General features: G+C 41.8%; 1 protein-coding gene across 1 annotated transcript in view; it reads left to right on the top strand.

The window, feature by feature from the left end:
• Window positions 1–692: 692 nt before the first annotated feature.
• Window positions 693–15,683, top strand: part of LOC115383032 (leucine-rich repeat transmembrane neuronal protein 4) — a 115,914-nt gene continuing 100,923 nt past the window's right edge. The window contains exons 1-2 of the mRNA XM_030085040.1: window positions 693–1,520; window positions 10,316–11,877. Coding sequence (XP_029940900.1) covers window positions 1,517–1,520; window positions 10,316–11,877 — 1,566 coding nt within the window. The 5' untranslated portion in view covers window positions 693–1,516. The remainder of the gene's footprint in view (window positions 1,521–10,315; window positions 11,878–15,683) is intronic.

Genomic DNA, 15,683 nt, shown 5'->3' with positions numbered 1-15,683 from the left:
CACTGTGGATTTAAATACCCTTGCAATTCCAATGCAAGTTCCGTGCAGAATGTAAAGTAGGAATCTGTTTTTGACTTCTGGGTTTTCATGACGTGTTAACACAGTAACAGGAGTTCAGAAACGCTTCAGAGAATCGGATAGCCTGATCTCAGGCATATGAGCTTAGAAATTCAGCACCATGGACAGCGCTCTGCAGCTCAGAATGGAGCTGGAGCTGTACTTTTTCACTTAATCTTTTCTGCATCAATGTATATGCATCTCCTTTACTTATTTAACACAGATGATCACTTGCAGTAATATCTAAATATAATTAACATGACTCAAGTTAAATGTCCATTATGGTGTTTAAAATGCCATCGCTTTATAAAGAAAAATTCTCATTCACTTAATGTACTCAGGCATCACATGTTGCTAAATGCAACATAAATCTATTTCATTCATACTGTCACGCATTTATGAAAATTAACTGTGACATGTTAATTATATGTGCAGTTTTCAGTTTATTGTTTTTTTTTTCTTCTTCTTCTTTTTTAAGGGGAACTCTCCTGTGATATTTGGCTTCACTGTCAAGATTCACCCCGCTTCGTGTGTGCCACCCTTACATTTAATTCGTGATGCAACAAACCCTCGGACACGATCCTGAATGGCAGTCTCGCCAGAAGAGGGCATTCCGATTCTGTCTGACAAAGTTGCTTTGACATGCAGACGTGATTAACAACAGCAGCGTGCAGCGCTTCGGAGCAAAGAAACAGCGAGATCGAAAGGAAAACCGGAACAACATCAACAAAAAAAAAAAAAAAAAAGGAGTATATTTGGGATATTTGCCTATCGAGTGACACTCGTTGACAGCCTGTCGCGGAGACTTGGGGATAACCTATCGTCACTTTCCTCTGTGCGCCATGCGCGGATCGGACTGAGCATCCTTTAGGAAAGAGACGCAGAGGTTTACCAGGAATCTAAGGGCTGCTCGACTTCTTCGCCGGAAAAATCTACTCTTCCTCGATGTTTTTGCATCATGCCGGTTGATTTGTGAGGCTCTTTCTTTTACTGGATTTTCGCCGAAGGTCTCCGCGCATGTAAGAGTGACATGACTTACTTGGATGTGGCTTCGTTATTGTCTGCGCGTACTGCAGTACTCTTTTTGGCTGTTACTTGAGAGAGAGAGAGAAAAAAAGAGAGAGGCATCCTCAGCTGTGAAGATATAAAGAAGGAGTTCTAAAACCCGGATCTATAACCTACACCTTCAAAAAATAATTACATAAAAATCCGGAGTTGGTCGTAAATGACATTCGCCCCGTTTCAGTTGCACGGTTATAGATGCAGGACTGAACCGGATCGCACATCCAGGTCCGGGAAAGTAAAGGGCAGGTGCGCTTTGGAGTCAGCGGCTGCGCGGAGAGACCGGGCTGGTGGATTTAGGACGATACCTGTCTGTGGAGAGCGCGTCATGCGGACTCGGGTGTCGCGCACTAGAAGCCATTAAAACCTGTAGGCTGGAGCAAACACATAAGCCGATATGGGTAAGTTTTGTTCATGTTCTCATCCTTTCATGTTGCTTGAGTATTTCCTCCTGATACACTGTAGAATATACATTTTCAGACAGCTCCGAATTGTGTAGTGTCCTTTCGAAATGCGCAGTTGAAGGCATCTAATCTTAGATGTGGTGTCTTTCGATTAAGTGGCTACAGAAGCTTGTGGAATGTGGCTGGAAGCGAAGAAAAAAAATCTGTGCCTGTAAAACGCAGAGCTGCAATGTGTGTGTTTCCTCCCGTTTCCTTGGTGTGTGTAGTATATGAGAAACGACTGAGATTTATTTCGGCATCTTTAGAGATTCGATTAAAGATTTGCTCTAGGAAAAAAAAAAAAAAAAAAATCACGAGCAAGAGGGACACGAGCCTCGGTGAGGAGTATCCATTTCATTTTTCTTCTCCACAAGTTAGAGTGGCTGGCTCATTGGCATGGACCGGAATGCTAATCGCGGCAAATGTTGGAAGGCAGTCAACTTTATAAAACATGGCCCTGCATGATCCACCGGATAGAAGTGGGAGCTGGAAGCGCAGCGTCTGCTGTCCGGTTGCAGCTCAGTGCGAAACATTCTCCTAAAACTCTTCTGGGCAACACGTTTTTATAGCGATTCATGTTGTTGCTCAGGAGATTTAATTTGTGTTGAAGAAGCCTGGCGCATCTGCTTTCACGAGGAGCTCCCCACATCGAGCATGATACTGCGCGTACGCGTCGATACAGTGTGCGTGTGTGTGTGAGTGTCCGTGCGCGCGCGCTCCCCCTCTCTCCAGTAACGCATGCTCATATTTCCTTGCGTGCACGCGCTTTCCCATCTCACTTCTAATTAGAATTTACCATTCCCCCCCTCCTCCCGTCCTGCTTCCGTACGCGTGCGCAGTTACGCACACCCTCCTCCTCCTCATGCCACCTCTTTCACTTTGTCTTCCCCTCTTAGAATTTAACTCTTCCCTCTTTAGTGTAATTTCTATGCCCCTCCAAACGCGTCGTGCCTCTGCTCCACCTCATCAGTCCCTGGTATCGTTGTCTTAGTTGGCCTAATCTCCTCAGCCATCCTTAACCGGCATACAGATGGCCAAGTTCAGTGGTGGTGCTGTGCCATTAATTGTGAAACCACATGATGTATCGACCCACAGTGGGTTACTGCACCACATCGATATAAGGTACGGCTGCACACAAAAGCCTTACAGTTGCAGGCTGCAGGGTTCAGAGGCATTTGGGTGTTTTTTTTTTCTTCGTTTTAATAATTTAATAAGCGAATACCTGCGTTTTATGCATGCATAAGCGATGTTGGCAGGACTCATCCACACGTGAACAAACAGCCCAGAACCTCAAGTCTCATCTGCCGTGTGGCATTATGCATCTGCCCGCAATTATTTGATGATTACATGGAGCTGTAGTCTCAGTTATCTACCAGTGAAGCTAACTGTGCCACTCTTCATTAACAGCATGCAATGCACTTATGTTTCACGGACCATATCATTAGATATCTGCTTTTTCGGAAACAGGATCAAGGAGCTGGGATAGTAAAAAAAGAAGGAAAACGGTTGATTCAGACTCAAATAACATGCCTGCACTTTTTCTGCATCTGCAGAATATTTGTGTAGTCTTCATAAAAAGAGAGGATGGCATAGTCACTTTCCTTTTTTCCATGGCTTTGCTGGGAGTTCAGAGGAGCAAAGTATAGGCAACAGATGACTTTGTTCTGGCCCTGCAGCAACCAACCAGCGGTGTTCTCGAAATGTCAGGTGAAGCAGATGAACAGAAAGGATCAACTGGCCCTTTGGGGCAATATCCGTCTTCTTTTTCTTTCTTTTTTTTCTCTCCAATGTACATTTGTCATCTTTTAGAAGTAAAAAAAAAAAACAAAAAAAAAACAGAGGTACTGCCAATCAACTATCCATCATGCACTGTCTACTTATCCTGTTTACAACAAATATGAGCAAGTAGGAGTTCTCCTACAACAGTATGACAAAGGGCTTGTCAAACTGTTCTAAATATTTTGTTTTAGAATTGACAGGGTAGGTACAAAGTTAGACCACATGCAGTTCAGTCTGACGGACTTCAAACATCCTTCTTTATATGGAAAAGAAAAGTGTTTGTGGTGATGGTAAAGGTGGCAGTCCGCTGTTTGAGTTTCAAACTCTTAAGAATCACTACTGGATGGTAAAACCTTTTCTTGAACCTTGCATTCATCAAATACAGGAAACATTTCAAGTGGCCTGGACTGTGATTAATACACTTGCTCGCAAAAAAAAAAAAAAAATTCTCTTCCAAAGAAAGGAAATGATCTGGAGTGTATCTCCCCTTTCTGCACTCCTTTTCCCTCACGGTGGATTTGTTGATTCAATTTGACCAACATGTTTTATTTTGGGGATGTCTGAGTTATTACAGGACAGTATGGTAGAAAGAAAAACAAAGCACAGCCTCTGAAAAGCTCAGTAGACCATCACATACTTTAAAACACATTTCTCTGACCATTATTTAGCTCGGAAATCATGAACAAGAAAAGCCAATTTCCTGAGTACCTCTCTCCTTGACTTGCACGTTTACTGTATAGGTTGTCGCTGTCTGTTAGCAACTGGAGGAAAATGTCTGATACATTTAACAAAACGCGGCATTTCCACTGTCTCCATGAGTGTTTCAGTGTGCTTAGAACACAGTTTTGGTATGGCTATAGACACACTCCACTGCAGAACAGTAAAGGGTGAGGGCTCATTGCTTATTCTCCATCCACCTTCATGCAACTGTTGCCACCAAGGGAAATCAGGACTCAGACAAGGGGTAAAAAACAAAACAGTCTCCGTCTTCCCTCCTCCATCTCGCTCCTGCTATCGCTCTCTCATGCATGCATATATGTATGCGTGTTTGTTTTGGTCCACAATATTCATGGAAGCACTCCCCAAAGTGCTTTTCTACCTAATCAGTGTAACAAATACAAGACAGGCATACCAGGACACAATGTGTTCCAGCCACTGTTGAAATGGGCCTAACTTGGCAGGCCTTGCGATCATCTCAAAGATAATTGGAGACTAATAGGATGGCTTTGGTTTATTTGGGGGACGTCCTTCCTTTTGTGTTCGGCTGCTGTCCAGCCTGTGTGTGCAGTCAAGACTTGAGGCCGGAGCAGTTTTGTCAATGACAGGCAGCAAAATAGCAATGAGCCACTTGTGTGCACTCAAAGTGCACCAGTTAGCGAGTCCATTTGCCAAGTTATTAAGCTACATTTGGTTTTATTTTAGGTCAGCAGTAAAGTGCACTTACTCTCTCTATGTGTTAGGGTTGAGAGGCAGAAATAGCTATTTTCTGGTGCTGAGGACAGCAGGGTCTTCTGCTACATAGCTAAACATTGCTCGCATACCTTTGGAAAAAAAAAAAAAAAAAGTTAAACTTTTCTCTCAACATCAGGTTTGGAAAGACGCCTGCATTGAGTGAGAGTGGGGAAATCACAAACCCTGGTCTAGAAACATAACAAATGTTGATCATGAATTACAGTTCCTAAGGTAAGCAGGACTTAAAGAAAGTCCAATGAAAGGAACAAATGTAAGAGGGATGCATTAAGGGGCTGTGAAAAAGGTTTTGACCACATACCTAAAAATAAACTCCACATTCTGAAAACATTGTGATGACTGCAGGGTTCAAGGGCATAAAAAAAAAAAAAAAACTACCATATTTTCAACATAACGGAAAATGGAGCAGGATTTTTTTCATGTTATCAGATACAAAGAAAAAAGAAAATAACAGTGATGGAGAGAAGTACACCGGGAAGATGTAAACCCCTTGAGTGACACCTCAGAGGGTAACTCATGCTCCTTCGTGAATAAGATTAAAGGAGTACTGGGGAAAGGGATGGCCTACAGAGGCATTAGCTCATGGAGCACTCATTAAACCACGTGCAGTGTCAGGAAGGGGTGTGAGGTGACTTGTGAGGCAGCTTCAATCTGTAAGAGATGGCGGAGTCACTTCTCATAATACAAGCCTATTATGCACACGGGAAATAAAAAAACAGTAGGGGGTTGTTTCTGCTGCCTCCTGGGATACGAGTCAGAGAGGAAATTTAGAAAACATGCATTCATGTTTAACAGCCCACACGATTTGTTCCCCAGTCAGAAGTGCTGTCTATTAAAATTGCTTTGAATGCTCTTGGAACATTACACGTGGGCATTGTTCTGCATCAGTATTCTTCTGTTGTTTGTACCTGCTTTTTTTTATTTTAATATACTTATAGTAGGTCTTTGAGGCATGGCGTTGTTAGCAAATTAGCTTAAGTTGGGTTCAGAAACAGAAGTACAAGCAGCAAATAAACGCTTTCAAGTCTCACTCTCGTGATCATGACCTTCCCCTCTTCTCAGTATTTATGCGCAAGTTTCACAATTCTTGGATTCAAGTTGCAGAAACATGATTGATGTATCTGTTGGAATAATCAATAGCCAGCACAAATGATCTGCACAGTCTCATGGTTCCCTCCATCTGCGAGAAAAGATGAAAGATTCCTTTGAAAACAAACAGTAAGTGTGTCGCTCTCCATCACACTCTTAGACACCGACTAATACACATACAATACCCATATGGGATCAGCAGATGCTTGGCAAGGAGCGAAATGGCTGTGCTGGATACCATATGTTGTATGATGCCTCTCAGCCAGTCCATGTCAAGCACTTATTTGTGACAAATTCTGTGAAGATTACAAAAATATTGAAACTGCACCAGCAGTATCCCCAAAGTCCCCCGATTCCATGTCTTTCTGCTCAAGTTAATCATCCGCATCACACACATACATATGACACATTCATTTTAATGAGGCAGTGGAGTCGACTCTGGTGACTCGACTGCCAACACATAATACATTTTTAAGCTAATTAATGCATGGACTACTTCTATTCTGGCAAATTAATCTTATCTCACCGCAACGATGGTGATAAAATCCATACTTGACGATATTGCCTTGAGAAACAAGCATAAGAAGTGGATCCCCTCATGGTACCTCCTCAAGGGGAAATCAATGTATCTTAATGACAGATCATTAGTGGGCCTGTAAAGGGGAACAGTTTTAATGGAAACAACTCTGTCTCATCTCAGAACAAGGAGTGTTATCACATAAAGGTACTGGCCACTTTTATTCACTTTGAAGATGCTATTTGAATCACAGCTTCTTCTCCGCCTCAAATTAAGATGCAGGTAGTCATTCTCCAAAGACACACTTGGCATTCATGTGGTTGTTTTTTTTTTTTTTTGTGTTTTTTTTTGCATTAAAGATGAGTTGTGTAATTCCACCGGGTTTTCCAGTGATTTTTTTTTTTTTTTTTTATTTGGACCCGTGGAAAGGCTGAAGTGATGATTCACACTGCATCTGTATTGCTTTCGTTTGGTTCAACATGAAATGGCTGGAGTCTACATTGAAACGCCTCCAGGACTGTATACACAACCATCAGCTGTTGTGAATGTTAATTTGTTCTGTGCAGGCTTCCCTTCATGACCTATCTGCTTTGGCAATTGGCACGATGCTGCTTGTTGAAGTGCTGAATATAAATACAGACAAATATATGCAGTGAATTATAACTTTCCATGCTTGGCATTTATCGTCACTTAGTATTCACTGTATCTGTCATAATAAATGCTTCGCATTTTTTCTGAAAACCTTCACCAAAGTCACAGTAGTAACAATTAAACCCATTAATGCAGTGTGTAGCCAGCTGAATTGACATCATTATGGTATTACGCTTGTTGGGTACGGATGGATTAACAAAATCATGTAACCAAATGCAGGAGACTGCTGTTATACACTACTGAATCCACATGTCGAATGTGTCAATTAACAATGTAATAAGGCCATTTATCATCAACTAGCAAAAAATTTTTCGAGCTTAAGCTAAATTGGTGCACAATTAAATGATAAATGTGGCTTTCTTTATGGTGGCTTTTCGTTATAACCTTCTTTTAAGTTGCAGTGATGAGCTTGAAACGCATGCTCGTCCAGTGTCACGGAACAAAGGTCAACCTTTCAGCTATGGACTTGGTTGCGATACTTGGACAGACAATACAAGCACGCTCATTTCAACATGATCTTTTATTCAAGTAAAATACTTTTGGTAGTGCTCAGTCTTTGTTGAATTAATTCCCACAGTGTTGATTAGACAAATTAGATGCTTTTAACTCAAACGAATATCTTACAAATGCTTGCAAGTCATTATCAGTGATAGAGTCTTGTAGACACTACCTGCTGGCAGATATATTAATTTGAATCACTATTTTGGTGAGGAAAAAAAACAATTTATAGCATTTCTGGGTGTTGTTTACGCATTCATATACTGAGATAAGCATTCTTTTGAGATCCTGAAACAGTTTTACATTTCAACAGTTTTTTTTAGCTGCTTTTTTGTTAGTATTACAGAAGTGTTCACTTAAATTACTGTGACGATGTTAAACTGGTTGTGAATAACCTAAACTTTGGCCACTTAAAAAATAATAATAATACAGAGTTCACATAAAAACTCAGCATTGCTATTCATCACCATCACAGCCAAACCATCAACTGCAGGTGGAAAGTTAGTTTCATAGATTCATGCTTTAACACGGATTCTGAAGTTGTCCTTTGCTAATAAGTCTGTCATTATAACCAATGAATCAATTAATCACACCATAATAAAAAACCAAGTCAGTAAGTTTGCTGGCCTTGATAAATTGACGTGCTCGTGTATTTGTTTTCCTCCCATCTCTCCACAATATAGGCTGAATGAGAGTAGAGTTCACTCTGTCTCTGTATATTTGTGTTAACACCTGGGCACATTGGTTCTGTAGCGGATTCAACAGAGTGAGCCCTCCTGTCACTCAACCTATCTTTGTCCCGGTGCGAGGACCTTAAACACACAGCACTGCGAGTGAGCGCCGTGAGCAGCAACGAGAGCAAATATGGATGAAGGGACAAAAGAAATGATTACTAAACCAAATGCCACAGCCCCAGTGTGGGAATATTTCCGTTTCAAACAAAATGGACAAGGTGAGCCTATCAATACAGACCAGCCAATATGTCACATTTGCTCCAAGGTAGTGGCGACGAAGAAGGAGAACACGACAAACATGTATGCACACCTGAAACATCACCGCCCTGTCCAGTTTTCACAACTTGGAAATAAAGTGCCACTCCAGGAGCAGCAGAGCCTTCAGCCCGACAGTCGGCGCTCACAGAGGCGTTTAGCAAAATAAATTTAGTCAAAGCAGCGCAAAGTGGTGTGCGCTCACAGACAGTGTCGTTCACTACATTGCAAAAGAAATGCAATTAAAAATGGTCTCAAAATAATATCATGAATATCGTTTATCACCAATTTGTAGGAGATTTCTCGCCTGGCAAATGTTGTTGTCGTGACAGGCCTATTTGCTAGCATAGCTGAAATCAAAGCTTTTCAGAAGGCCTTGTTTTCTCCCTTTATTTGGATGTGAGCTTCAGGTTTTCTGTTGATTGGGGATGATACTATTGCATCGACAGAAGAATTGGATGTGTGGTTGTTTACTTATCACAGTTGAAAAAGTGTGATTATCTCATTCACTGTAACATTTCTATAAGCTTAAAAGAGTTAATCAACATTTTTTTTCCACAGCATTTATCCTCATCATTACTCCAGAGTGCCAAATACACTTTGGCACTTCATGGTGATCCATTCATTAAAATAAAGACATTTAATGACTGAATAATTGTCCCTTGGTTTGTCGAATCTGAGATATTTAAAAGGTTCATCAAGACTAGGATGTGACAAGACCACTGAGGAGATTATAAAACGTAAACCTCTAGCTTGGCTATTTCTGAAATACATGGCTGAATAAATGAGCTTGTCTTTCTTTCTTTTTTATATTTGATATGGAAATCAACCTATGCATCTGGTCTCGACACAATTATTTCACACCGTCACATGATTGGGGCCATGGATATCTGCTTGAATTGGTATACACATGCTAATGAGTACTGGGTGAGAAATTATACCTCGGCAGATATGTAGGCTGTCAGTTTCCAGATGTAATGGTTTTATGTCAAGCACATACACCTCAGGCATTGTGAAACGTGATACAATTATATGAGTGAACATACAGGAAGTATTACTACTGAGTTATACAACTTTGGAGCGAGTAAATGAAATGGATGAATCACAACACTGCTGTGACAGTTTAGTGGAAGGAGGGGCCGAGAAATGTAGAAGTGGCTGGTAACCATATTCCACACAGAGTTGATGGATGAAACTGACAGCTTCACATACAGCAGACCGGATAGGAGCTTGAATGTATCTTAGAGGAAGGGGAGTCAACGGAACTACATAATCTGTATAAAATGCATCGATCGATATGAGTAAGAAAGCTGTATGACTGCTAAAACAGCTCTGCAAAGACAGATGGCTACACCTTTCAAAAAGTGGTCGAAGTAAATTGGAAAAAAAAAAAAAAAAAGCTTGCGAAAGAAAATGCTGATGAACAGGATTACAGATGTGGCTATTTGGACATTGATTCAGCATATAGAATTTTTTTTTTTTTTTTGACATCAGGATATAAGGGTCATCTTTGATCCCTCATCTGTCCCTGGAGACCGAACCTTAAGGTTTTCCAATGCTTTGTAAGCACTTTACTTGGTCGCCATCACCACTGGCATATGAATCAGTACTGATTATGTGAATCTGACTGAAGAGGTAAAGTAAGGATATGAAAAAAAGTCATTTTATCGTGCATTTAAAGGAAAAGAGCGCTATGAGAAAATGAAAAAAAAAATTGTAGTCCACTCATTGCTCTCTCTTTTCTCTTCCTCTCACTATAGGCTCTGCTCTGCGCCGTCGCTGGCTAGTGATCCAACTCCTCATGCAGGTGTGGCTAGCGGCAAATCCATCTTTGAGTGAACGCCCGTGCCCAAAGAGTTGTCGATGCGATGGGAAAATTGTCTACTGTGAGTCAAGCGCCTTTCGTGATGTCCCCAAAAACCTCTCCGGCGGCTGCGAGGGTCTGTCTTTACGCTACAACAGCCTTGCCAGTCTTCGCGCTGGCCAGTTTGTTGGCCTCAACCACCTCATCTGGCTCTACCTGGATCATAATTACATCGCCTCTGTGGATGGGATGGCCTTCCAGGGCATCCGCAGACTTAAAGAGTTGATCCTAAGTTCCAACAAGATCACGTCGCTTCACAACACCACATTCCACCCTGTCCCTAATTTGCGTAATCTTGACCTGTCATACAACAAACTGCAAGCCCTGCAGCCTGGACAGTTTCAGGGCTTACGGAAGCTTCTCAGTCTCCACATACGCTCAAACTCTTTAAAAATTGTCCCGATGCGTCTCTTCCAAGATTGCAGGAATCTTGAGTTCCTTGATCTGGGATATAACCGTTTGCGCAGCATCACCCGAAATGCATTCTCAGGCCTCGTCAAACTCACCGAGCTGCATCTGGAGCACAACCAGTTCTCAAAGATCAATTTCTCCCACTTTCCTCGTCTCTACAATCTGCGGGCTCTTTATCTGCAGTGGAATCGCATTCGCTCGATGAGCCAGGGGCTGACCTGGACCTGGGCCTCCATACAAAAGCTGGATTTGTCAGGGAATGATCTAACAGAGGTAGATCCTGTGGTTTACCAATGCTTGCCCAACCTGCAGACCCTCAATTTGGACTCCAACAAACTGACCAATGTTTCACAAGAGGTAGTTGATGCCTGGATCTCTTTGACTATGATTAGCTTGGCTGGGAATGTATGGGACTGCGGCCCTGCCATCTGTCCTCTGGTGGGCTGGCTGAGAAACTTTAGAGGAGCGAAAGAAACCACCATGATTTGCGCCTCCCCTAAAAAAGCCCAGGGTGAGAAAGTGATGGATGCTGTCGAAGCTTTCGGTGTTTGTCAATCAAACCCAGTGACGACACTCACAGTGAGTATTCCCCCAAACCCGTCCAGTGTCCCAGTGCAGAAGGAGCGTCGCCCAGCCATTCTGGCTTCCCCAACTGGTTCTGGAAAGAGAGGAGAGGAATCTCTTCGGCGTCCCACATCATCAGCGGTTACTCCACCAGTGGCACTTCCCCCGGGGCAAGACGCGGAACCTGTGTCTTTCCATAAGATCGTCGCCGGGAGTGTGGCCCTTTTTCTATCCGTTGCAATGATCTTGTTGGTAATCTATGTATCTTGGAAGCGCTACCCGAGCAGCGTCAAGCAGCTGCAGGAGCATTCGGCGGCAGCACGCAAACGTCGCAAGAAAGCTCGAGAGACGGAGCGCACCCTGAGCTCCCCCTTGCAGGAGTACTATGTGGACTACAAGCCCACCAATTCTGAGGCCATGGATGTGCTTGTCAATGGGACCGGACCGTGCACCTATACCATCTCAGGCTCCCGAGAATGCGAGGTATGACACACACCACCGCCACTCGTCCTGAACAAAACTCTGTCCACAGCGAGCCAACCAGAGGTAATTATTTATACTGCTTTGATAGATAAAAAGCACAATACTTTAATTCCTTCCATTGATCAGACTAGAGCAGTGCATCTGTGGCTTTAGTATTATGTTTTGAATGACAAGGTATCTTTTGTTTTCACATGAGCGTTTGCATATTGGCATAAAGCCTTATCTCCGTTCAGATGTAAATGTTTGCCTTGCTGCAAAATCATACAAAACTACAGACAAATGAGACTGATTAGAGAGCCTATTCCGCATAATCGTGAGATTGATCTATGCTGTTTCCCGATAAGTCATTAATGCTTGTTTAGGTAGTTATTTTGGCATTTGTTTTCAGCTTGCATATCACACACTTTGTGCATGTTTGCTCTATCGCTGTTGAGTTTTGATGAACACCATTGTGTTGGGAGAATAGCTGACTGCTAGCGCAAAGATTCACTTTTGGACACAGGATGTGAATACTAATAGAGCCTCTTGTCACTGAGAGGAGCTTCCCCTGAGCTGATGACTTCACACTTTTTTTGACATTGCTGTGACTCAAGATAGTTGCTGGGAAATGCGTTATCTCACAAAGCCCCAACATTCCTTCCTTTTCTTTTTTTCATACCGATCTACAGAACTTACTCACTTCATTGCTCACTTCCTTAATTGATTAGTCATGCAAAAATCAAAACGCATACTATCACTACCCACTCACACTCAAGCTCACAGAGAGACAGTGAAAATATGCGCTTATGTGACATACACACACCAACACGTTTACACAGCATTGAGAGAGGCAGTCTTTGATAGTTCCGGAAGGAGAGGGAATCCTTTGAAACATTTTGTACGCTGGAAAGTGATTTTCTTCCAAACAGTATTTACAGACTACAACAATATGGGAATATCACTTGTCCCCTCTCGCTTTTAGCTGTTATACTCATGTGTGCCAGACATGCAACACCATTCCTGGGTAAACACTTGATTTTACTGCAAAGTATCTCCTGTTATTTTTAAGATACGTTGAAACAAACTTGCTTCCTTATCCGTGTGTGTATTCATTATTACTGAAAAACGAGCACAGTTGGAAATGGCTAACAATGGTCTCGCACTCATAAACATGACATGAACACGCATGAACGTGTAAAGATTGGGAATGCAGACATCTCAGAAACACAAAGGTGGGCTCCATCATCCATTCTTGGTATTGACCGTCTGGTATTCATGAAGACAGGTCACTGAATGATATGTAATCCTTGGAGTTAGCTCTGGCTGGTTTGATTGTGAAAAGGAAGTATAAATCATAACTGACATGTTGTTATTGCTTGCCCTTCCCTCTATCACATATGGGTTTTGATTGACTCCTCTCAGAACACTGTTCTGTTTAATGTTGAAAGGTTTTCTAATCAAATACTTGCTTAGCAATCATATTGTGGAAGGATAAACATGCTTAGCTGTATTCGATGCCAGGTGACCTTTCATCCAAATGGGCCTTTTTTTGAAGCTTCTGTTGTTTTAAGGCAGCGTGCCATGCTGTGAGAAATGAGAGCTTCTGTTCAAGACAAGGGCATGAGCTCAGTATGATCTCTCTTTCAAACTGCAGTTCATCTACCAATTGCAGAGGCTGATTATTTAAAATGTAAAAAAAAAAAAAAAAAAAAATATATATATATATATATATATATATATATATATATATATATATATATATATAAAGCCTCAAATTGTAAAAATTGATAGAGTGTTGTTTTGCACTTGGTAAGTTTTAATAGGTGTGCTCCATTCTGTACGTGGTCATTTAAATGCCTATCTTGTTAATTTGCACACAGTCGGAGACAGCTGCTTCCTGAATTCCTACTGGTATGAAAATGGTGTAATGATACTTGCCAAAGAGAGATTAACTTTGAAAACAGACATTATGTCTCCAATTTTGACCTTTCGCTGGTCAGTTTATTTATATGTGACTGGATTCATTTGTAAAAACAGAGCAGGCTTCATTAGTCTGTTCTTGCATTCGAGATACAGCCAAAATTACATGGTTGTCTTTAGGGTTTTACACTAATCCTACGCCTGTCTTTGGGGTTTTACACTTATCTTCCACCCACCTGTTTTGTGGACCTTTATATTGGCAATTTAAATCACAGCACATAAAACCATATGCTACCAGTATTTGTTGGAGAATTGTTAATTTCAGCAGCAGCAATATGAGGTAAACAATAGAAAACGATTGCACAGAGGATCAGGGGGAATTAAGAGCCTTGGGGAGGAGGCAACACTGTCACACTAGGTGAAAGCAAACAGAAAAATTCATTGGTTGCCATCCAATATGTCACATCACAGGAGGATAAAATGGCTGAATTTCATTGTCAACACTTTTTTCTCCACAATCTCTGCCAGTTGGAATGACTATTATCAGACTGGGTAGGCCCCATGAGAGATAGTATCTATGACAGGTTGCTTTCCACCCACACTCTAAGGGACCCCGGCGCAATATACCTCACAAGCTTTCCCAACTGTGAAAACTGGAAGCCGGCCTGCCATTTGCTATTGAAATCAATGCATCTGTCATTAGCCTTTTCATCTCGACTTAACTGAACTTGGCAGTTCAGCTGAGTCTTTCATCCTGAAAGCAAAAATAAAGCTGGAATTAACCCACACTAAGAGGGGCAAGAGGCAAATTAGCATCAGAGAGCCAGGAAAGTGTAACAACCTGGAAACACTTATGAATCAACAAGTGAACACATGGAGGGAAACTTAGGAGAGACACATGTAAAACACTGAGAAAGCAAATATTTTGTTTTGTTGGAATCCATGAAAAAAAGCGCATAAAACAAAGCTGACAAAATTAGGTACCTAACAGTGAGTCAGGTGCTGCTGTATTTTGAAAGACATTGATATGACGTTAAATAGAACGTTCTCATTGATGTGATCATTAACAAGTTAAATGTTTAGTCTTCCTCGAGTGTTCTGGTTTCCTTCTATTGTCCTAAGACATGTTTAAAGATGACTTTGAATCGATGAACTGACCTTAGGCTGTGTGTGTGTGTTTGGCAGGGATGCATCGAAAATTGAGTTGGAGCCAGCTTTAGACACTTTTTCATGAAGCATTAGTTCGATACAAGTATACTCCTCCTCAAGGTGGCTGTGTGAGGAGTAGCACATGTGGCGCGATTAGTTTGCATTCATAGTTTAGATATATGTCATCAGCTAATTACAGTTATACCTGTCCGGTATTGGAATTGTTAAAATATCAGTTTGCTCATGGCACGAGCTGCAGGCTCTCCTCATATTCCACAAACACTGTTTAAACTATCTGTGTCAATATATGTAGGGAGAGTAAGTCAGGGGTCGGTGATCTATCATTTCCTGTCACATTAGCAGTTCTGTTCGCTCAAGCCTCATTTTATTGTTACAATCTCCAACTCCGCTGTCATTTTTTAGGGAGATATCCTTGAAAAGGCCTCCTCCACCCTGTTTCATCCTCTCCTCTGTCTCATCTTGAAACATTCGTGACAGGAGACAGAACTATCAGTCAACAGTACACAAAGTCCCAAGTTCATCACAGACTGCGCTCCGATCCTGTTTTTACATTTTGTTGGTTTCGCATGAGCATAAATCACCCGGCAGATCGCGGCGGCACCTGCTGCTCTCTGCCCACCTTCCTCTCCTCAGGCTTAAGGACACAGCAGCTTGGGTCTGTTCATCCCTTCGCAGCCAGAATTGCTTATTTCTCTTATTTTTTTTTCCACTCCTGCCATTTCTTTCATTTAGAAGCT

This window comes from Salarias fasciatus (assembly GCF_902148845.1).
Source record: "Salarias fasciatus chromosome 7 unlocalized genomic scaffold, fSalaFa1.1 super_scaffold_4, whole genome shotgun sequence".
NCBI lineage: Eukaryota > Metazoa > Chordata > Actinopteri > Blenniiformes > Blenniidae > Salarias > Salarias fasciatus.
This window is presented reverse-complemented; position numbering and strand designations above follow the sequence as displayed.